At 46.6% G+C, this 23,725-nt stretch overlaps 1 protein-coding gene across 1 annotated transcript in view; it reads left to right on the top strand.

Moving 5' to 3' along the window:
- HEG1 (heart development protein with EGF like domains 1) overlaps nucleotides 1–23,725 on the top strand; it is a 101,164-nt gene that overhangs the window by 28,650 nt on the left and 48,789 nt on the right. Inside the window, exons 2-5 of the mRNA XM_044920464.1 lie at nucleotides 5,871–5,962; nucleotides 16,151–16,157; nucleotides 18,901–19,188; nucleotides 20,833–21,114. Coding sequence (XP_044776399.1) covers nucleotides 5,871–5,962; nucleotides 16,151–16,157; nucleotides 18,901–19,188; nucleotides 20,833–21,114 — 669 coding nt within the window. The remainder of the gene's footprint in view (nucleotides 1–5,870; nucleotides 5,963–16,150; nucleotides 16,158–18,900; nucleotides 19,189–20,832; nucleotides 21,115–23,725) is intronic.

Genomic DNA, 23,725 nt, shown 5'->3' with positions numbered 1-23,725 from the left:
CTGGAAGCCCGCCTTGCTGTCAGTCAACAGTGAGGCCATGAGGTGACATTGTTGACTTAGGCTCCAGACAAAGTGCAGGCATTGAGGTCTTTCCAAGCTGCATCATCATCTTTGCCTTCTAAAAATCATAACATTTCTTTTTTTCCGATTTTATAAGTTTTATGTGTGTAGCATATACAATTTGGAAGTTATAGAAAAATGAAAGCAACAAATAAAATATCACCTATATTCCATTTACTAGAAGTATATTAAAACATTAGCAATTGTTACATTTTTCATTTATAAGGAATATAAAATTATGTATTTCAAAATAGGATAAACAAGGGTACCTGGCTGGCTCAGTCAGTAAAGCATGTGACTCTTGATCTTGGGGTTGTGAGTTTGGGCCCCACATTGGGCATAGAGCTTACTTAAAAAAATAGGACACACACCCCCCACACATCCCACATATATATGATACATGTGTATTTCCACATGATATCCAGAAAGGATACCATTCCATTATAACTCTTAGCTATGTCTTTATTGGATATATAACTGTTTCCAGTTTTTCCCTGTCATAAATAACGCTGTGATGAACATAGTTGTGCATCAGTTTTTATATTTGTCTCTGATTATTTGCTTAGTGTTAATTTCTGGATGTGGAAAATTTTAGGATTCCTGACACTGCTACCAAATGGTACCCAATTATTTCAACGGCATTGTATGATTGTGTAGATCTCACCACACCCTGTGTATTAGCAGGCAGATTGATTAAAATACAGTAGCTTTCTCCTGCCTCTCTTTTTCATCCGGATGTCTTCTGAGAGTTGTGTGTGTGTGTGTGTTGGGTGTGGCCAATCACAGCATCTCTCTACTAACCACATTTCTGGGAGCTTCTGGGGCTCCACCTCATCCTGTGGTGGGAATCAAGTGGAAGAGAGGATGTTCTGGTGGGTGACAGACTTTGCAGGGCGTCTGACTAGCAGGAACATGGCGGGCACCGCTGATGGAGGTGGATTCCTCTGGAGCCGGCAGGAAGCTCTCCAGCATGTTGTGTCAACGGAGCTACATCTGGGCAGGGAGGCAGCCTAGTCGAATGCTGTGGGCAAAGTGGCCAGGTAGAAGGGAAACACACGTATTTTAGAAAGAACTGGAATGCAAAATTTGGGATGGGGCAAGAGAATGCCACAGGGACCTTGTATCTTTCTAAATGAGAGTCATTTCATTGGCAACAACCGATCCTTTAAATTGCGGCATACTGGGCGAAATTAGATGTCTGTTTTGGGTCTGTAAGAACATTTTGAGAATTCTCTTCACATTCAGAGAATCCTAGACTCTCTGGGTTGGAAGGGACCTTTATAAAGCTTTCTTGGAATGCCTGGGTGGCTCCGTCGGTTAAGCCCCTGACTCTTGACTTCAGCTCAGGTCATGATCTCAGGGTCATGAGATCGAGCCCTGAGCTCTGTGCTGGGCGTGGAACATGCTTAGGATTCTCTTTCTCCCTCTCCCTCTGCCCCACCCCCAAAAGGCTTTCTTTATTCGTTAAATGATAGACTTATTTCCAAAGTAAGTAGGGAAGGGAAGGGGGCTCTCACTCTTGTGGCTCATCTCCCCTGGTTGATTTCCAGCCAGGGTGAGTAAATTTTACTTTGTGCTCAAACTTTTGGTCTCTTTGTTCAGGACATGATACAAGATGAGAGGTCACCTTAGATTGGGAGATATCTGACAAATCCAGACACTTCCAACTGAGTGATGTGACTGGCTGCATTTCACAGACATAGTTATTCCCAGAAAGGTTCTGGAAACCAGTGAAGCAATTTCACAGCCAGGATAGTGACAGAGCTATAGCTGGGTGTGGAAATGGTATTCCAGCAATGTGGAGTGGCCAGACGTAGAGGCTCCGACCACTCCAGAGGCACCAGAAGGCTCAGGGTCAAGGTCTGGCTCTGCCTCTTAGACATGGGGTGACTTTGGGCATATTGCTTCCTGCCCTGGGCCTCCATTTCTTTACTTAAGAAATAAGGGGTTGGTCCATCCCGTGCTAAAAGCTTCATTTCTAAGGGTGTCAGGTTTATCCTGTGAATACCTCCTGACTTCCCTGATGCCGGCCTGAAGTATGAGGAGACTCAACACCTGGCTTCTTAGCTCAGGGTCCAGGAGCTGTGGAGCCTGTGTGAGGGACACCTGTGAGCTTGCTGGACCTCTAGCTCCTTGAGAGGAGGCATGGGTTACATCTGTCTTCGGCCCTGGCCCAGGGAACATCTGCCCAGGTGGTACTGTGGCAGCTCCTGCTCCCACGTGACCAAGGGCTCCTGTCATAAGATCTCCTAAGGAGCTACAAAGCCCATCTCTAATTCCACAGAGCCTGTTAAAAATGGACACATTCCTTTTGCTCTATACTTTGGTTCTGGGGTAATTGAGCTTCACTGTACTCTCGTGGCTTTCCCACCACGTAAAAGTGTTCGAGGAAAGCTACCAGGGCAGGTGGTGTGATGGGCAGTCTCTGTGCTCTTCATTCCTGTGGTTGTGGGGGCCTCACGGGGAGGCTTCGATCTCGCTGGAGACCCTGAATAACAGCAGCCCCCATGTCTCTGCTGGGAAGGAACTGGGCTACTGGAAGCAAGGAGACGGATTTGACATGTGTGACAGATTTCTGCTCAATGTCTTTGGTAAGTCGGGAGATGAAGACCAAGGAGGAAGACGGGTGATGAGAAGTGGGGGAGGCCAAGGTCAAGCTCGCTAGCTGACCTTGGGCCATCCTGGTCCATGTGCACTGCAGCAGTCCCTTTGGAGGACAGAATAGTGGGAATACAGGAGAGAGACGCCAGGTTGGAATCTGGTCGTTGTTCTTTGTGCAGGGTCATGACTAGTGATTGTCATGAGTTAGGCTGGTATTGAAAAACCACTCCATTTTTCCTTCCCTTAGTGGTAGGGGGAGATGGAAACAGCTTCAACATGGGGATGAATGTCACACCTGTAGCCTCTGGGCCACCTGGATGTTTTCTGGAATCATCTCTTGCCAGGGTGTGGAGAAGAACCCTGTGGCTTTGCAGTCACGGACCTGGGGCGGTCCGGGCTTGGGGGTCAGGCAGCCTCAGTTCAAACTCCAGTGGTACCATTTGCAGGCTATGGGACCTTGGTAGGTTACTCAGCCTCTCCGTGCCTTCAGTTTCTCATCTGTCAAATGGGCTATTAATGGGCCCTACTTAGGGAACGTAAGTGTCCTCTATCTCTGTAAAACAGATTGCTTGTGGCTGGGGCAGGAGAGCTCTGTAAATTCTGGCCATGATGATGCTCCTGAAGCCAATGCCTGTGTATCCTGACCTTTGTATTGATGACAATACCCCCTTCACCTCTAGGTTCTTTGGATGGGGGACAAGTTCTGAATGCAAGGGGCTCAAGTCCACCTTCCAAGGACATTTGTTACTTTATCCCCCTGCCCACACATGGGCCCTGCCAACCTCACTTCTTGGTATTCCTAGAACTTTCTCTCTATCCTTAGCTTCAAATGCAGGGAGGAAAGAGCAAGATTTGAAGACTTGAAGTCAGAAAAACTAAGTGCCACCCACACAGCCCTCACCCATAATCATCAGAGGAGACTAGATTAATGCACATGGAGCAGTAAGGATTCGATAAAAGCAGTATATGAGGTGTGACTCCAAAATAATAGGCCTTTAAAATCACAGTAGGACCTCTGTGGCCAAAAGGTATTCTCCTTCAGGTCATACTCTTTTGAGGTTATTGACACACCCCTCGAAAAGCATTTGAAGCCGTGTGGAGCCACCTGTCGAGCCAGTGCCTGGGTCACAAGACAACTCACTGGTGTTTTCTTTGCACTTAAACATCATCCTGGACCCAAAATGGGGTTACGTGTCTCAGTCTCCTGCATCAGTCACTAGATTGGGCTTTGGCTTTTTGTCTGTCTCCAGAATAGCCCAAATCCATTACCAAGGGATGGAAATGTGTCATTTTTCAGGAAACTCGAGACTATTCCTTAGGCTCTGTTGAAGATGAGAGGATTTTAGGAAACAGCTTGAGGAATAACAGCGTTATTGGAGTAAGTATGGTCTAAATGGGGTCTCTTTGAAGAGGACCATGTTCGTTGGCAGGTGGATTGCTGTGGTTGATTAGGAATTATTTATAGTATAGCCATGCCTGGTGGTAACGCAGTACTACTGTGTCTAGCCACGGGCAGAGTTGGGGCAGAGAGATGCCAGTGACAGCGCAAGAGCTCTGAGGGTCTTAACCCCTTCGCTTTCTAGCTACGTGGCCTGGGGCAGCTGTCTCACGTCCCTGGGTCTTAATTTCCCTGTGTTAGAAACGGGGCTAATGATACCTATCCTGCTTCCTTGACAAGGCTTTCGAGGAGGACGAGGAGCAAATATAATTATGACTGTGAATGCACTTTAAATGCAGACACAGCGAGTAATTTGAGTCAGAATACAGTGAACTGACTAAGGGCTGGGCCAGTCATCCCATCTCTGAGCCTGTTTTCCTATCTGCAAAATGGAGACCATACCACCAGTTCCGTCCACCTCACAGTGCTGTTGTAGGGGTGAAATGAAAATCCATCCACGTGGACAGGCGTTGTAAGCATGGGTGTGCTGTGAACGCGGGACCACATCGGGCCTTATTATTATTCCAAGTGAGGAGGGGCTTCACCAAGCAGGCAGATGCAGGTGGACGAGTGGAAAGTAGGGGAGGAGGTAGAGAGAGGGAGAACATTCTAGGAAATCTCACTGGCCGCTTTTCAGTCCCCTATCTCTGTCCTGTCAGCGGCCTCTGGTCTGAGTGACTAGCTCTTTCATCTGCTCTCCCTCCCACCAAGTGGGATGTTCTTCACAGGCCCGCCCTTGACCTTCCACCTGCAACTCGGTTTAGCACCTCCCAGGAGCCAGTCTCTCCTAAGGGACATAGAAATATGACCACATAAATTAAAAGTTGTATAACACGATAACACAGTAGTCAAGAGGGAGCGAGTTCTTGGGGGAAGGCTTCTTGGAAGTGGTGTTCTCTGAGCTGGTTGTGAGAAATGAGTCAGATCTTGCCAGAAACCCAAGGGACAGGGAGGGCATTTAGGTAGGGAAGACATAGTGTGGCTTCACCTGTTTTCTCTGCGGGGGTGATTCCCACAACTACCTTTCTTCTCTTCAGATATCCAGGTCGATGCCTTCAGCCGCCTGCCAAACATGTACACATTTATCATGCTTCACTTTCAACACAACAGATAACAGTTATAAATGCACACATGTCACCCCTTCCTCCCCGAGAACCTGTCCTCCCTTTGCTTGTTTATGGTCCCATTGATTTCCCCGTCACACATTCAGAACCTCGACTGGCAGCCTTGTCTTACGGCTTTTCCTTACTCACGTGATCACCACCGACTCTTCGCTCCCTCCCTTGCTTTCTTCTGTTGAATCCTGTCCGTACACGTAATTCCTTTTGGACAGTGCGCCCCATAGGCTGCCAAGATGTAATATCCCCATTTGGGTCCTGAAACTGCAGTTTGGATCCCGGTGTCCTTAGGGAGATGCCCCAGAAGCCCACCTGAGGAGCCCTGCCTATGTCTCTCTGGCTTTCCCTTTCAGAACACATTGCCATTTCTCTGTAGCTCTTTGTCTTCATCTTGCGCTTTCCTTTCTTATCCTTCATTCTTTTTTTATTTCTGGGTTTTGGGTTTTTTGTTGTTGTTGTTTTTTAGGTTTTTTAGATTGGCCTTTGGAGTCAGACCTGGGCTGGGGTCCCAGTGTATTATTTGCTCTGGAATCTTGGGCCGTCTACTTGATCTCTCTACACCTCAGTTTCCTTATCAACAAAATGGGGTAGTAATGGCGCTTACCTGCCAGGGTTGGGGTGAGGATTGACTGGGACAGTCTATGTCCTGGCAGTGCTAGCTTGGGCTGCCGTGGCCATCGTCGTTGTCATCATCGTCATTGTCATCATTATCGTCATCGTCATCATCGTCGTCGTCATCATCATTGTAATGACCCTGTTTTGGTCATTAATCTCCCTAACTTTAATCTCTTTCCCTCTCTAAGTTTCTCCTTTCCGTTTTGTTTTATTTCTCTCTTCTTCCTTCTTCCTTCCTTCTCCCTCTATTTTCTCTCTTTCCTAACTAGCTGTGGCATACAACTGATTTAAAAGATACTGGTTATATTTGAATTGAGTGTCAGGTTGCCCAATCTTAACTGTAAAAGCCCATTAGTAAACTTTTAATTTATGTCTTCAAATAGGTTTTATTTATGCACCCCCACGGGCTCCCATGGGGCCAGGGGTGAGAGCACCCCGCTCTGGGACAGGCGGTGACAGCCCTGTCCTGCTCTCTCCCCCTGCCCAGCTCAGCAGGCCCTTTGTGCCGTGGCATCATCCCACTGTGTACATCTTCTAACACTGTAAACTTTCCAAACAAATGATGTTCTCTGATTGCCTTAGAGTCCCGGGCCCCATCACACAGGGCTGCGGAACAAATTAAGGGCAGAATTTAGCAAAAGTCAGGTGGCCACACACAGCGTGTGTGAAGGCCCAGGGCCGCGTCTCATTTTGTCCTCCCGCCCGCCTCCCTCTTCCTCCTCGGAACCAGGATGTTTTTCCTTGCCTTTTTATTGTTTCGCCAAGCTGGCAGCCCTCCTTTGGTGGAGCTCTGCCACCGGGCTTCCTCTCTGGGTGTGAGTGAATGTTAGGGTGACAACACGGGAGGGAGACAGGCCTGCTTCCCTGCCCACCCCCCCAGCTTCGCCTCCAGGCACCGCAGGCCCCCTTCTCAAAACTGCCCCTGCCGAAGAGCCTCCTCTTCAGCCCCTCTGCTGGGTGTTTCTTTTTCAAAAGATGAGAGGGGCAGAGAAAACAGGCACCAGATAGATAGCTGTGCCCAGGAACAAGATAGCGCCCCCCCCCCCCCCCCCCCCGCAGAGAGACAGAGAGCCTTTTTGTTTACTTATTTAATTGAATGGGAATCTTCTGACCTGACCCCAGGGCTTTTTCTCAAGGCCTTTTTTTTTTTAAGCCTATGGAATGATTTTTAAAGCAAGGAACACAAGGTCACATCAGAGTCCTTCATCTTCCTCTCCTGCCTGGGTTGGCCTGCTTCCCTCCTTAGCACCCCCAGGCCACCTCAGAGGAGATTCTGTTCCTGGAAGCCTGACCCCAAACTCAGGGGCTCCAGGCCAGCCCCACTCTGGGTCACAGCTCAGTCCCACAAGCCTGCCTTGCTCCCCCAAGGAGGATGCTCAGCTAGACAAAAGCCCACTCTCACAGGGAGGGGAGGATAAAGCGCCTTGTACGTTTTATACTTTTCATTACTAGAGGCTGTTCCAGGGGGATCTGTTTTTAAAAATCAGATAGATCATTGGGTCTCAGGTCTAAACACTTCTTAATGTGTATAGTTTTTCTTAGGGTTGCTCCTTTCAGGGCAAGAGCAAGGAAGGAAATGAAACTCCCCGAGAGCCCTGCACAGTCCCCAATCGAGGGCTGCCTTTTGTTCACACAAACTCATTTGGCTCCTAAACGTCCTCCACCCAGAATCATTACATCCGCAGCAGTGTTTCAAAACACAGCCCACGGCAGCTGAGCTGAGTAGGCGGCTGCCCTCTGGTGAGATCGAGCTGCCTTCCCTCCATGCCCCCAAGGTTCCTGCCTGCCCCCAAATCTCCCACCTGCTGGCCATCCGGCAGGAAATCCCCCTCAGTTGTTGGATTCCTGGGGTGAAGGCAGTGATATGGAGAGAGAGTGCAGCCGTGGAAAGGAGGATGGGAATCTGGTCCCAGCCCTGCACCTTCCAAACTCCCAGAGCACCTTCTCTGCCCAGCTGGGCCACTTCTCACGACCCAGGGCCATTGGCAGCATCATTGAGCTCTCTTGGAAGCGATAGGCCCCTTGAGGCAGATTCCACAGTATCTTGTGTGTGGTTGATGCTCAGTAAATATATTTTTTCTTATTGTGGCAAAATATACATAACATAGAAGTTGCCATTTTTCACCGTTTTGAAGCGTACACGTTCTTGGCATTGGGTACATTCACAGTGTTGTACTTCTACCACCACCACCCCTTTCTGTTTCATTATCCCAAATAGGAGCTCATTAGGTCAGGACTCCCCGTGCTTCCCTCCCCCCGAGCCCATGCAAACCTCTATTCTGCCTTCTGTCTCTGTGACTTTGCCTCTTGCAGGCACCTCATATAAGTGGACCATATAATATTCTCTTGTGACTGGCTTATCTCACCCAGCATGATGTCTTCCAGGTTCATTCATGTAGCAGGTGTCAGAATTTCCCCCCTTTTTAAGGCCGAGTAACATCCTGTTGTATGTATTAGCCCATTTTGCTTATCCATTCCTCCATCAGTGGATACTTGGGTAGCTTCCACCTTTACCTTTTGGCTCTTGTGAATAATGCTGCAGTGAACATGGGTGTCCAAACATCTGTTTGGTTCCTTGCTTTCCGTTCTTTTGTGTGGTCCCTAGCAGTGGAATTGCTGGATTGTATGGTAATCCTATGTGTAAGTTTTTAAGGAGTGGCCAAACCGTTTTCTGCAGTGGCTGAACCATTTTCTATTCCCAGCAGCAATGCACGAAGGTTCCAATTTCTCTAAGTTCTCACCAACACTTACTTCCCTTTTTCTTTTTCTTTTTTTTCCTTGATAATAGCCATCCCCATGAGTATGAAAGTAAACATTTTTTTTTTTAATTTATAAATTAATACTGGCTGTATTGTGGACTTGGAACTGTTCCTGCCCCTGTTGGGCCCTGTTCCTGTTATCTGAGGTCAGACTAGTTGGTTGCTATGATCCCTAAGGGCAGGGGTCACTTTCGGAGAGGGATGGGGGCACCAAAGTCAACCCCGGCAATTTCCCAACTTTGGCCAGAATGAATGATGCAAAGCACTGCGGATGCTAGCTAGCGAAGCAGGCTGCATGCCACAAATTAGTTTGGGAAGAGTTGGCTGAGCTTCTCTCTTCTCTGTCCTCATTGGTTTCGTTTGGGTGTGGTTAATTAGCAAAGACTCCAGAAAGAAAGCGCAGGACTCTTGTCTCCAGCCTGCCACTTAGTTCTGGGTTACTCTGGGCAGGTGACCTCAGTACTGGGTCTTAGCCTTTTCTTCCTAAAATGGGGCAGGAATTCCTATCTTGCCAGCCACTCAGAATGTCAGGATCTAACAGGATAATTTAGCCCGCCTGAAATTATCCTGTAAAAAAAAGTGCTTCCCAGATTGTAAACATGTGGTCTGCCAGGCGACTCTCAGGAAAGTCCTGGGGGCTTTGGTTGACTAATCCCTGGCCTTTCACCCTTTCTACAGGCCTGCTCGAGCCTCTCTGCTGTGTCCCGGCATTCATCGCCTTCCTGGCTGCTACTTCTAATTCATCCTAGCCTTCCCTGGTCCTCTGTCTCCTTCACAGACTCTTCTTCTCCCTCTGATCCAAGGTTCCCCTTAATTCTGTCCTTCATACCCCATCTTCTCATCCTTCCCTCTGACAGTCCCAAATTTTTAACTGCCCGTCAGACATTTCCACTTGGAAGTGATAACATCACCCCTAACTTCATGTTTTGAAAGCAGGCTTTTCTTGTCCCTCAAACTCATTCTCCATTCTGCTTCCACTCTTTCTTTATTATTCTTTTCATGACCCATGAAAATCATCTCTGAGAAGCTGATGTAGAGGTCTTCTTGCTCAGTCTTCCTGCTGGTAAGTGCAGTTGTAATCAAACCAAGTCCGTCAGATTCCACAGCCCATGTGACGCACACTGTGTCACTCCTCTTAGGGAGGAGCAGGGCAGTGCCGATGGGCTTGCGGCAGGAGTTTGAAGACCAAGGGACATTATACTGACCGGCCCCATGTCACGGAATAAGCTGGGATGTGATGGAATGAAACCTGGGTTCAGATTGTGTCTCTCTGCCATTGAGCGCATGACCTTGAACACCCACTTAACCTTTTTGCCCCTCAGTGTCCCCGGGTGCCATGATACCCACTTGACCAGTTGTCATTCTCATTACATGAGATAAATGCCTGTAAAAATACTTAGCATGTGTTAAGCACTGAATAGATGTTTGTGAAATCTGAATCTAAATGGAGGGAAATGAAAATAAAAAGGGAGGCTGCTTTCACTCTATGACATAGGGCCCGCAGGAGTGGGGGATGGTGCCGTGTGGGAGCGGGCTGGGCCCTCTGGGAGGAAATCGCCTCTTTGGATGACACAGCATACACCCGGTACACACCCACTCCACAGCTCAGAAACAATGCAAGTTGAAAACCCCCAAATCATGGGGTGGGTGGTGAGGAGTTGACTCTGTAGCAGCTGCTAATTAGGAAATCCTACTCCTGGGCTGTGCTAGCATCCCTGATGTTGGTTCACAAACAGATGTTTTGGAACATTAAGACACTACAGAAGTGGAAGTTGTCAACAACTTGGGGGAAAAAAACAGTCAAAGCAATGAAAGTCTCTTGTTAATTGAATAGCCATTCATGGTACAAGGGAAAGGGATGGCCTGACACAGGGGGCTGAGTGCAGAGGGAAGGATGGTACCTCCAGCTCAAAAAACACCCAGGGAATCGGGATATCTCAACTCCAATGTAAGTCTGGTTGGTGTGGCATGTGAGTGGGGTGTGAGCAATCGCCTCTGGCCATCTGGGGAGAGGGATGAGTGAGGTGAGAGGTGCCAGCCTCCGTTGAGCCTCAGGGTGTCCCCTCCCACTTCAGAGGCTGCCCCTGAGCATCTGGTAGGGCACAGTCTCTTCTCCTCACTCCCCATCTGGCCCAGACTCCGAAGCCTGAGCCATCCCTTCGTTCCATTTCTCCAGGGCCATTTCTCTTCTGCACTAAGCGTCAGAGCAGGTTCCTGGATAGCTTCCCCTGTGTGTGGTAGGTCCCTGCTGACTCCTGTCCACTTTACTCTGAATTTCTCTCCCACTCGGGGTTTACACCTGTGCTGAATAGGGAGCCACACCGAAAACAAAATTCAACCACAGTAGCCCTCAACAACTCAGGGCTTCTGAAAGGATTCATCCTTGGGCCTCGATAAATATTTGAGCATTTGACCCATTGTTGTCCCCAAGCTACCGCGTGGAATCACATAAAGCACTTGTATGTCCACAATCAAAAGAGACCTCGGTGTGGCAGAGCTGGGGGCGGGGGGGGCCCTGGCGGGCTGCGTGGTTGGTAAACCCCTTTCTGGAGAATAATTCATAGGCAATAAGAGAAGTGGAGGGACATCCAGAGCTAAACAGGGGGCAGTGGGATACTGTTCTTCTGGAACCCTGGGCCAGTGACATCGGGGGCTTGTCATGCCAGAGGTGGGCCTGGCTCTCACCCTGGGCGCCCCGAGCCTCTCCCTGCACTTGCTAGGAGAGCGTCACAGAGCAAAGCCGGAGTGAGGCCCCAGGCTGCGGAGAGTGGCCCGACAGCCACTCAGCCCACCTCCGTCCTTTCACTGGAGGGTTTTGACCTCTGCTGCCACCTCAGCTGCCCAGAGAAGGATTGGGGGACTGAGACATACCTGCCAAGGTCATCTCCAAATCTATTTGTTCAAACTTGACCGAGATCCCCCGAGCAGCTGTCATGGATGCGGCGCGCACGGCGTACCAGGTCCTCTTGGAAGCTCTCCCCTGTGTGTACTGTGTCACAGCCCAGGGTGGCAGGTGCTGTCAGTACCCCCGTTATAGATGAAGATGCCGAGGCCCAGAGGAATTCTGTGTCCTGCCTAAGGTCACCGGGCATGTACGCGGTAGAACCAGAAGTCTAACGCCGGCAGCCTGACTTCAGCCACGTCTGCGCCTTACCCACAGCTTCTCTTTTGAAGCACTGAATTTCTAGATCCAGGCAGGGAGCTGGAGGCAGGCTCATTTCCTTTTAGACGACAGGACCCTCCCGTAGAGAACACAGATTCACAAGGTATGGGGAAAGCGAGCAACTTTTTCGTGTTGCCTCCTGTGTTCCTTCAGGAAGAAAGGGAGAGATCCCCAGGTGAAGAGGGACCCTACAGGTAGGCGTTTCTCATCAATCCAGGTGGCCGTGGCACCTGCAACCGTGGGGAGGAGGGGAGAGGTGGCATCCCAAGCCCACAAGTCTCTAAGGTCAACAGGGCCAGCAACTGTGGTGCTGGGTGGCTAGTCCTTCAGCGGGGTAGTCCAGGCCACTCACGTGCGGATGTTTCAGAAATGGCTGGATTCTGAGCAAGTTGCAGGAGCCACCTTTATATTGAAAGTCCACAGCCTTTACCTGCCTCTGGGAGCAGGTTGAGGGACCAAGGAAAGCCCGTTATAACAGACCTGGAGTCCTTTTACCAAGATACCAACCTTTTTGTGGTGGTGGTGGTGGTTCTTTTTCCTAGGAGATGCATTTTTTAAACATATATTTTTAATAACATAAGATCATATGGTATAAGCCATTTTTAAATTTATGTTTTCACTTAACAGTACAGGGCGAGCATAGTACATATCTGTAACTGTATCAGTAATATATTTTGGTCATCCCTTTAAATTTTTGTTGTCTCGTAATTAAGTTAACCAACTTCCTATTGCAAAAATTTAGGTTGTTTCCAATTTTAATTATTATAAACAGTGCTGTGGTAAACTTCCCTGTGCCTGAAACTTTGCGCACATCCTTAATAATTTCCTTGGGATTAATTTCCAGAAATGGAATTCCTGGGTAGAAATATATGCCTATTTTTAAGGCTTTTGCAGTGGATTGCTAAATGTCTCACCAGAGAGAATGTGCCAGTTACATTCTTACCAGGGCTGTGTGGGAGTGCCTGTCTTGTATGCCCACGATGACGCAGCATCTTACTATTTTTTGAGTCTTTGCCGATTCGATAGGCAAAAATAAATATACAAAAAGTTTAAAAAGTCTTTTCTAGTTTGGATTTGGATTTTCTTTCTTCCCAACAATACTGTCATGTATTTACTCTCCAATTATACATTTTCTTTTGTGAATCACATATTCTTGTTCTTTGTCTGTGAGATGTCCATCTTAGGAATTTGAAAAACGTCTTTGTGTATTAAGAATGCCAAACTTTGGGCGCCTGGGTGGCTCAGTTGGTTAAGCGACTGCCTTCGGCTCAGGTCATGATCCTGGAGTCCCGGGATCGAGTCCCGCATCGGGCTCCCTGCTCGGCAGGGAGTCTGCTTCTCCCTCTGACCCTCCTCCCTCTCATGCTGTCTCTCATTCTCGCTCTCCAATAAATAAAATCTTAAAAAAAAAAAAAAAAAAAGAATGCCAAACTTTTATCATGCACTGCAGACATTTACCCTGGCTTGTTATCCAACGTCTTTAAATGTAAATTTTTATTTTTTATCAAACTTATACATAGTTTAAAGATCAAATGTGTTTTATAACGCTATTATAAAAACCCTGACCACTCCTTCCATTATCATTTTCTGCTTCCCAGAATCAACCACTTTCAACCCCTATAACAGCTTCTTTTAGTAATCATGTCCTTACCTCTAAATAACATGCTTATATTGCTATTTACTGAGTCGTCATTTTGTTTTTCGGCAATATTTATTGGTTTCTCTCAATGGAAATCTCATATTGAAAGCTCTACAAGTTGGAAGTGATACACCCTCTTTCTATTCTTTCGGGTCAGTTTGAGGAACATGAAAAGGCGTTTCTGACACAATTTAAAGTCACTCTTCAACACAACATGATTCTGATTATCCCCTCCTGACTTATGTGCTATTATTCTCCAGGATTTGCTCTACCTTGTTTTATTAATCCCACAAATGAGAAATCATTTTATACATTCAGTGTTGCTTTGGATTTATGTACATATTTACCATTCCTTTGCTCATTATACCTTCTTGCCTCTTCTGGCTTTCATCTAGTATTGTTTTTCTTCTGCTTGAAATAAATTCTCCATAATTTCCTTTAGTGGAGGTGGTTGATAAACTGAAATTTGACTGAAAATGTTTCTGTTTTGAAAGCTAGTCTGAAGATATTTTTCAAAGATAGTTTCACTGAGTGTACAATTCTAGCTTTTCCTCTCAGCACATTGAAAATATTTATCCACTGTCTTTTGGCTTCCATTGTTGCTGTTGAAAATCAGCTGTTAGTCTAATTATCGTCTTCTGTAGATGATTTGTCATTTTTCCCCCTCTGTTTTGTGTTTTTGTTTTTGTTTTTTAAGTAGGCTCCATACCTAGCATGGAGCCCAACATGGGGCTTGAACTCACAACCCTGAGATCAAGACCTGAGCTGAGATCGAGAGTTGGACACTCAACCGACTGAGCCACCCAGATGCCCCTCCCCTCTGGTTGTTTTTAAGACATACTTTTGTTTGTGGTTTTCTGCAGTTTGACTATGATGTGGGTTTATATTTTTGTTTTATTTAGTCTCCTAAGGATTTGTTGGGCTTCCTTAGTTTACTTGGTTCATTTTTATCCATTCTGGAAAATTCTTAGCCATTACCTTTTTGAATATTGCTATTTCTCTCTTCTCCACCAAGAACTCCAGTTATATATATGTTAGACTTTCTCACTCTATCTTCATTGTCTCTTCATCTCTTTTTCATACTTTCTGTCTTTTTATATCATCCGGGCATTCTCTCATGATCTCTCTTGTAATTATTAGTTCTTTTTTCAGTCATATCTAATCTGTTGAGTTTCCTAATTTCAGTTATTATAATTTATTCATTTCTAGAATTTCCATTTAGAGTTCTTTCATATCTTTTGGCCATTATTCATAGTCTCTCTCTCATTTTCAGTTTCTTATTCCTTTTCATGTACTTTTATATACTTACATTCTTTTACTGATAATTCCAGTATTTGAAGTCTTTGCTTATCTAGGTTGCTGGCTTTTGCCCATTGATGCCTTTTTTTTCCTTATATATTTTGTGCCTTTTGATGGTGATTGATCTCTTATTCCTTAGAATTGTATCAATAAATGATAAAATTGGATTGAAGGTATGTTCATTTAGAGAGCATTCACATTTATTTCTGCCAAGCAGGAAGCACTGTATATCAGAACCACTTTCCCTTCCCATGAATGAGGTATATGTGTGTATGTGTGTGCACATACGTGATGTGTATTTGAGATATAATTTACATACCATAAAATTCACCCTTTTAAAGTATAATTTAGTGGTTTTAGTATATTCACAAAATTCAGGACCAATTTTAAAATATATCCTTGGCTTGAGGTTTAGACCACACAGGCATTGTGAATTCATGCTGTACACCCACGTGAGGGCTACCTTTATGGTTACAAATTCTTGAGTGAGATTTACTTTCCTTTACCTAAAACCAAGATCAAAAGGCCACTTTTCTCTGCTGTCCCATTCTGCAGGGCATATTTTTTTTTCTATGTGCCTTATAGATATGGTATAGCCCTGGTCCCAGCTTTATACAAGAGTTTCCTTGGGGTGCCTGGGTGGCTCAGTTGCTTAGGCATTTACCATTGCTTCAGGTCATGATCCCAGGGTTCTGGGATCAAGCCCCACGTTGGGCTCTCTGCTAAGTGGAAAGCCTTCTTCTCCCTCTGCTGCTCCCCCTGCTTGTATTCTCCCTCCCTGTCAAATAAATAAATCTTTAAAGAAAAAAATAAAATAGTCTTAAAAATTCAAAGAAATTAAAAAAAAAAAGTTTCCTCCCAGACTCTCTCTTTAAGAGTTTTGTCTCCTATCTCCTATATCCTCATGGTAATCAGAACAGAAGTTCAGGGTCACAAAAGTTAAGCAGGTGCCCCAGGGTAGCTGCTGGTTCTGGAATTAGCTCACTTCTCTGAATTCCAGCTCTTGGCTCATGTTTGGTCTTAGAAGATTTGATTCTTTACTTGCCAACTCAGCAATGCATTTAGAAATATTTTTTTAAAAATACATTATTTAGCATATTTAGTTTGTAGTGGCAGCGTTGTTTGGGACAGTGCAAGACTACTGTCTGCCTTTCTCTTTTGTTTATAGTGCACATTTTTTTCTTTCTTCCATCTTTAGCCAACCCTCCAGGGAGGCCGCGTGGTTCAGTTCTAACCACGTCTTGTTTTATGTGGCCCTTCTGTTCCTTCTGCGGGCTGTAGTGGAATTCCTTGAGCTGACTAAGGACGTTTCCAGTTCCTTGAAGAAGGGCATGTTGCTGCTTCCTCAGAGACACAGCCATATGAGCCTGAGAGGCTCAACAACAGCCAAATCTCACACTCATCTTAAGCCTATAATAGAGTGAAATTCATTTTCTTCCTCTGCTTGTGTTTTACCAGCTTCAGGGTATGGGTTTTGAGTCCTTTCTACCTCCCCACAATCACTTTTATTCTGACTTCTTTTAAGAGACTAATTTCTCTCATTGTGCCCGAGGAGAGAGAAAGCATCCTCAAACCTTTGCACCTCTCTGGAGGCCAGCTTGACTTGCAGCTCAAATAGGAAGAACAAAGGGAACAAGCTGTATGGGTGGGTCTCTGATCTCCATAACCCGGGAGTCTCAAGTTGAACTTACAGACTTGGCGGCTGCCCCTGGAAACACCCCTCCATATCCCATTGCCAGCTGAATGTGGGCCTGGCCTGTCTGGGGCTGGGCTCCAGAGGAGCCCAAATGCCTGGGCAACTTCCCTCCCCCTTCAGGAAGTTTCTGTTAATTATCAGTTACAGGAAACAGAATAGGAAGCATGAAAACAGCAATTCTCAAGGGATTTGGGGAGAAAAGGGTTCCCTTAGGAAAGTTTGTCAGAATCTCTTATGGAAGATTTTAAAATCATCCCCCCCCAGACCCCAATAAGTGAGCCACACTTCTGGTAGGAGGGGACCAGAGTGCGGAAATGCGGAGAACCACTGATCTAGAACTGCATTGTCCAGTATTGTAGCCATTAGCCACGGGTGGTTATTGTGCTCTTGAAGTACAGCTAGAATAATATTCTGGATTTTACAGGTGTAATACCAGAAAAAGAAGGCAAAGTATCTCAATAATTTTTATATCAATTACATATTGAAATGCTATTTTAAATATGTCAGGGTATGTAAAATATTTATTAAAATTAATTTCACCTGTAACTTTTTAAAATAAAGTGACATATGTGGCTGGCATTTGTGTCTTACTCTATACATCTCTTAGACAGTGCTGATCTAGAAGATAACTTGTTCCTTTTGGGAAAGTGTGTGTGTATGTGTGTGTGTGATATTTTGAGCCCAAAACGTTGGTTCAGCCTATAGCCTCTACTGGTCAGATGGTTGGCCAACTTTGCCTGACTCATACAGATAGAGGTGACTTCATTCATTCCCACAGAGGTTTCTCAACAGTGCCCACAGCCCCTGATCCTAGGCAGAAAGGAAAATATCATTCCCAGGTGAGGAAAATAAAAATAGGTTTTTAAAGGAACCATGTAATCAGCAATAACTTTAAATGGTCCTTGTCCTCATTGCATTCTCTAGAAACTCGTTATACTCCGTGCCCTCCAATTAGCACATGTATTTCATATTCACTTCCATATTAGCTTAGATATCCAGGCTCTTAGAAGGTTCTTTTGATCTTCAGGAGCTGGCATCCCGGCAATGGCGGGCTCTGGCTTCCAAGCTGTTTCTGGGTCATGTGCACATGTTGTCAGAGTAGCAAGACAGCCTTCTTGGGTTGGACTCAGGCGTCCCACCTACCTGCTCTGACTCTGAACCCCCTGCCTTGACAAATGGCACTTGACACCACCAATGATTACCTCTGTGCCCAGTTTTCCCACAACTTTTACAGGATCCTGACATTTTTAACCACTGTTCTCTTTGCCACCATCTTGGGCAATATGGCAGAAAATGATCACTTCAAGATATTTTCTGACTAACCTGCATCCATCCCTAATTTATAAATGTCAAACAACCGTCCATACAAGTAAGCACCCTTTCCTTGGCACCCCTGCATGGGACATGACCCCTCCAAAACCAGAGGATTTGCTACAATGCACTTTGTCCTTTCCGCTGGGTGCCGTGAGAGCTCAGGGACCTGGGCAGGGAGCAGGCTGCCTGGTGACTTGGGCAGGGAGCATGACCCCCTGTACCTCCTCTGCCTCCCGTGCAAAGTGGGGAGAATGAGAGCACCTACCTCAACGTTGTGCAAGATTGAACAAATGAGGGCACGTCGAGAGCTTACATCGATCAGTGTTTGGCACACACACACATATACATGATGGCCCTTTTTTTTTTTTAAACAAAATGACATAGTCAATTCTATTTTGAAACCTGTTGTTTTAATTCGATAATACCTGTAGAATATCTTTATTTTATGTTACAACATTATTTTAATACCTCAGAGTGTCCTTTCATATAGATATACTGCAACTCGTTTAATTGATCGCCTACTGTAGATTTTCAGTTTTGTTTGTTCCTTCCTTCCTTCCTTTTTTGCTATTATAAACAATGACATCATGAATATCAGTGCAGCTAAATTGTCCACATTCTTGAGTATTTCCTTAGCAAGAATATTCAAAGAAAACAGAATCACTGCCTCAAACCTGTTTATATTATAAGGTTTTGATAATATGGCCAAATCCTTCATAGGTGTTCCAGAATTATGCATGTCCCCGCCCCCACCCGCTGCCGGCAAGAGTAGGTGTCAGGGTGGAGAGCTGCTGGCTTTTACCCTCCTACCACACAGAAAACACAGTTCACAACCTTGACGCTTGGAAGTGCTTCCTTCCCTGCGCTCACACCTGACCTGCACCCCCCACACCCCTCCCTGAGCCTGCCCAGACGCCTGAGCTTCAGATGCTTGCCCCTGAGCCCCACACCGGTCTCCTTCTAGTGGTTTTCATCATTTATTCCACTTCCTGTAAAATGCAGTCCTACCTGGTATTTTTGCTTCATAATTTCTCCCACTGCATTGTCAGAATAATTCCCGTGGGAGAAAAAAAGAAAGATGAAATTATTCGACCTGAATCCACTTCTTTACTGATACATCCACTCCTGGCTTTTCTGAAGGTTTCCTTCTCTTTCAGAAGCCAGCAAGTTCTCACTGATCCATTTTCTTGTGTTTCAGCTGCTGAAAGGAACAGTTGGCCAGAAAGTAACACTGAATCCCACATAGAAAACATCACCTTTGATCAGAACCAAATGGACTTTTCCACAGTGGTCTCCAAGGAGGGTGTGAGGACTCAGACCCCCAGAAAGAACCACACTTCTTCAGATGCTCCAGAAAACTTCACTCCACAAACTGAAGCAGCAGATGCTGGAGGAAGAAACGACTCTTCCGGGAAGACAAATTTCACCATTTCCCCCGTCGGGGCTGACACAGCAACAGCTCTGACTTCCCAGAGCATCACCATAGGTGAGTTTGTGCCAGTGATGGCCCGTTTCATGCATGTATGTCCCCTCCTGGAAAACGAAGTTTCTGCGTCTCTCTCTTCCCCAGCCTGAGCCCCGGTGCCCACCCAAGGGTCCTGGGCTGTGGGTCAGACCTGTGGCTTCGACTCCCTCTGTGGCACGCTGTGATTAACTGAGTTAGCCGTGTAGACCAGGTGAGGGTGCAGATTTGCCTGGAGGCCTGAGCAGCCCCATAGAATTGACACTCCGTGGCCAGACTGAATCCCAGCAACACCGGTGACCGTGCCACACACCACAGTCTCAGAGGTACCGGGTCTAGTCCAGCGGGCCGTACAGCTGCGTCTGTGTGCACGTCGCTCCAGTGGTTTCTCCGTCAGTCTACACGGCTCAGTGGCTTGGCACTTTTTGCAAAAAGGTTTCAAGAAGGGGCTGGGGCTAGATGGGCAAGATTTGACTGAGGAAGGGAAGACAAAGAAAATTGGCACCAATTAGGTACCTACTGCGTACCGACACATCTGTTCCCTCAATTCTCACAGCAAGCCAATGAGGTCACATTATCCTCATTTTAGGAATTTGGAAACTGGAGGTAGGGAAGTTAATCTGAGGTGTCTAGGTCAAACAGCTAATAAGTTTTAGAGTTGGGATTTGAGCCTCTCTGTGCATCTGAGCAAGGTGGGAAGGGTAGCTGAGGAGTGGGATGCACAGACCATGTGAGGAAAGAAGAGAAGCTTGGTCTCTTTGTGGGGCGGGAAGGCCAGCAGCATCCCATGGGGAGGGCGTCGGTCACACGTGGAGGAGAGGACAGTTGTGTGGATGGAGTTAGGGGCAGACATTGAGGACTTTGAAAACCAGGCAGTTTAGATTTGGTGTGGTAGGAAGAGTCACCGAAGGTTTTTGAACAAGACGGTGACATGATCAAAGCGAATTTGGGGAAGATTCAGCTGGCAGGCAGGTAGAAGACGTCTGGGGTGGGAGATGGGGCAGAGTCAGGGGGACCACCCAGGCAGATGCCAGGTGCTAAGACCCATGACCTGGTGGCCTCAGGGGCAGAGAGGAAGGGATTGGTAAAGACTCTTCACAAAGGAAAATGGATACGACTTGGTAACAGCCTAAAAGTAGAGAATGAAGCCATCAAAGATGACCCCCTGGTCTCACGAGCTAGTTCCAGGAGGTCGGGCTGAGGGACTCAATTCTATAAAGAGTACAAGTGACAGTATTTTATGTTCCATTCATGAGTGATGGACAGAGAGCTTAGAACCGCACAGGATGCCGCCTGGGTGTGTTGGTCATGCAGATATTGGAAATTTTGTTTATGTTGACTTCAGGTCAGTTCTGAGACCAGCTTTGTGGAATGTGAGTGACAAGTCATGGTGATCGGAATCGGATCTTTGGTTCCATATCATCTGATACTTAGCTTCATTGTGCCCCTTTTATAATAACTTGACCACTATAAATGCTATCTTTGTTGGGGAGATCTGAGCACAGGCTTTGTCTTGGTTTGCGGTCTCTCATTCAGGAGTGAATTTTTCACAGAATGAATAATTGCTCCTCATTTCTCCTCAGAGAGGTCAGAGGTGAGCCCACTACCCATTACTCAGACATTTGGAAGTCTGCTGGTGGAATTGTAATTGTTGCCGTCTGCTTTCAGCTTTGGGAACTCCTCACTTGCCATCCAGCTCAGGGTCTGAAGGAAGAACTGCCCCTTCGCACACGGAGAGCGCAACATCCCGGGGTTCCCTGGCGAGAGGAAAGGGGCTCCCAGAAGAAGTGACCGTGCACAGCCAAGTGGCTGCCACTTGGGTTTTAGGCCAGTCCCCTCTTCCTGCTCTGGAGGTGGGAGAAGGGAAGAGAAACATCTCAGGACCGGCGTTCTCCTGGCTGCCTTTCTCCAGGACACCGGCTTACTCCCCTCCCTCAGAGCCCTCCTCGGGTGAGTGCTCCTATCCAGCCTCCCTCGCGGAAGTCATCCAGAATAGAAGTAGGAGATGCGCACAGCTTGCTAGTAACATCCCTGTCACAGGGGCTGAGGGGAAAAGACATTAAGGACAAATGTGAAGTATATGGGGGCAGAAGTACCATCTGTACAATGTATTTTCGTCCTGAAGTCCATCTTTATAATGTGTTTTCTTTAACTGCATAAAGAGGAACATAAGAGTTGGTCTGGTGGCTGCTCTAGGCCCTTTGTGTCCACCATCCTCTGCTTGTCCCCCCTCGCCCCACGTGCACAAAGTGTTGTTGGTGTGTCTCCTTGCACAAGAGGCCATGCTCTGGGGTGAGTGAAGTGGTGAGCATTGTGTCATTTGATTAGGAGTTAGATTTGTGTTTCTTCATCATTGCAAAATCGTTTCTTGCAATGGCAAAGATAGCATAGATAGGCATTTTTCTAGGTATCATTAAAAAAAACAACAAACCCACAGTGCCAGTGTTTGCAAGGCTGCCAGCGGTGGGGGACTCGCCTCTCTGCCTCTTCAGCATCTAGTCATCAGCTAAGGCCCCACACAGGCATTCCGTTCCAGCAAGCCCGTTCTCAGCCCTCCAAGCCTCCGTGCCATCCACCCCATCACCCTAGGGTATCCAGCACCTGTCTACCCAGAGGGACTGTAATCCTCTTGAGGACACAGGCTGTGTCTATCACTTCTCTCAGGTTCCCTGCCATCCCAGAACAAGGTACAGTTGGTAAGTAATGGGGATTAGCATGTGCCCCAATATCACAAGGCTCCTCCAGCCGCAGGCCAAAGAGAATGCTGGAAATTCTGCCGGCCTGTTCTCTTCTCTGAGGTTTTATTCAGAGTCTGTGCATGCTGTGTGTGTTTTCATCCACATGCCTGAGGAAGCAGGACAGAGAAGGCTGGAAATAGAGGTTAGGTTGCTTCCAAAATTGTCATTTCCAAATTTTCATAGGTCAGGGGATTTAGGGATACTTTGAATGACCAGAGGTTTGGGTTTATGTCACCAAAGTATGAACCTGGATGTCCTTTTTGGAATGCCTATTTAAAGCAGCCAATTCCTCCTTTATGTACTCTGTATACAGTTTCTGCTGACTAGGTATGTATATAATTTATGATTCATGTTTTTGGAGATTCCTTTTAAGATTATTCTTAAACATTGGTTAGATTGGATAAAAGCTATGAGCCTATTTCTAGCTTCAAAGTTCTGTGGTTCAGTGATTTACAACCAACTTTACTAAATGATAGAAAGGAAGCATTTTCTAGGAAGCTACACTTTGATTCTGGTCAAGGTCATTTAATATTTATAATTTAAACTCAACCCACTACTGTGGTTTGTATTTTGAAAATCAGCCTATGTTTCTAACTTTACTGGACTTGGCTCTGTTGTCACGTAGATTTTTCAACATTAAAAAAATTAGTTGGCCCTCAAGTTCCTTGAGCATTTGTCCTTTTAGAACCTTATACTTTTAGTTTTTGAAGAGTTCTGCCATATCTTTCCTACTCCTTGAATCTTTCACTGAGCATTTCTCTTCCTTTTTACTGACCTGGGTATTCTGTGCTAGGTCGAGGCCCACCTCCCTCATGTGAGGCCTGGCTAGCCAGGAGTTAGGCGCTTCCAAAAACTAGATGCTAGGGCTCAAGGTGCTGCTAAATGAGGGAATGTTAAATGACCCATCTGGGTCTAGCCTGCCAGCCTGCCCCCTCCCTGCAGAGACCTGAAGTCACATGGAAAACACAGTTCTGCTTTTACTTTTAAAGCTGGGATAGTAACTGCTCACCTGCTATAACCAGAGCTCTGGTATACCTCCTACCTGCCTTTTATTTTTTTTTTTTTAAGATTTTATTTATTTATTTGAGAGAGAGAGAGAGCACAAGAGGGGGGAGCGGGAGAGGGAGAAGCAGACTCCCTGCCGAGCAGGGAGCCCGATGCGGGACTCGATCCCGGGACTCCAGGATCATGACCTGAGCCGAAGGCAGTCGCTTAACCAACTGAACCACCCAGGCGCCCCCTACCTGCCCTTTAAATCTAGATCCCGAGACCTTACTATCTCTGCCTGAGCCTGACAGCGAGCACTGAGAGCCAGCAGCCCTTGCCCCAGGCAGACCTGGAGGCGCCTTGCCCAGCTCGCACTCCATAGAAGGGAAGCAAAGAGGGGGGTGTGGGGGGGCGCCTATTGACACTTGGCTACTCCATCCACCAGTAAATGTGACCCAGCGAAAGTGCTGACACTTAGACCAGTCAGATGAGCTGTGCTCCCCTCAAAGTGAGCTTTTGCATGGCCCCCTGGAGCCTGGCCCAGGAAGGATGGGGCTCCCTAGGAAAAACATGAAAGGATTAGACCAGATGATCCTAAAGATCCTTTCTAGCTCCAGCCTCTGTTACTCTAAACACATCCAGCCTTGGTATTCTGTGCTCCTGTCCCTCCTCACTGTACTACAAAGAAACAGGCATGCAGCACAACCTCATCTGAGGCCTGGCTAGCCAGGCTTTCCCTGCTCCCCAAAATAAATTATATGCCAGGAACGTATGCCTTAAAGCAATTATAGGGCCAGACTGCTAAATCAGATTTTTAAAAAAGAGATCAGAAGCCA

This window comes from Neomonachus schauinslandi, chromosome 1 (assembly GCF_002201575.2).
Source record: "Neomonachus schauinslandi chromosome 1, ASM220157v2, whole genome shotgun sequence".
In the NCBI taxonomy this organism is placed as follows: domain Eukaryota; kingdom Metazoa; phylum Chordata; class Mammalia; order Carnivora; family Phocidae; genus Neomonachus; species Neomonachus schauinslandi.
The sequence above is the reverse complement of the archived record's forward strand: the minus strand, read 5'-3'. Positions and strand labels throughout refer to the sequence as shown.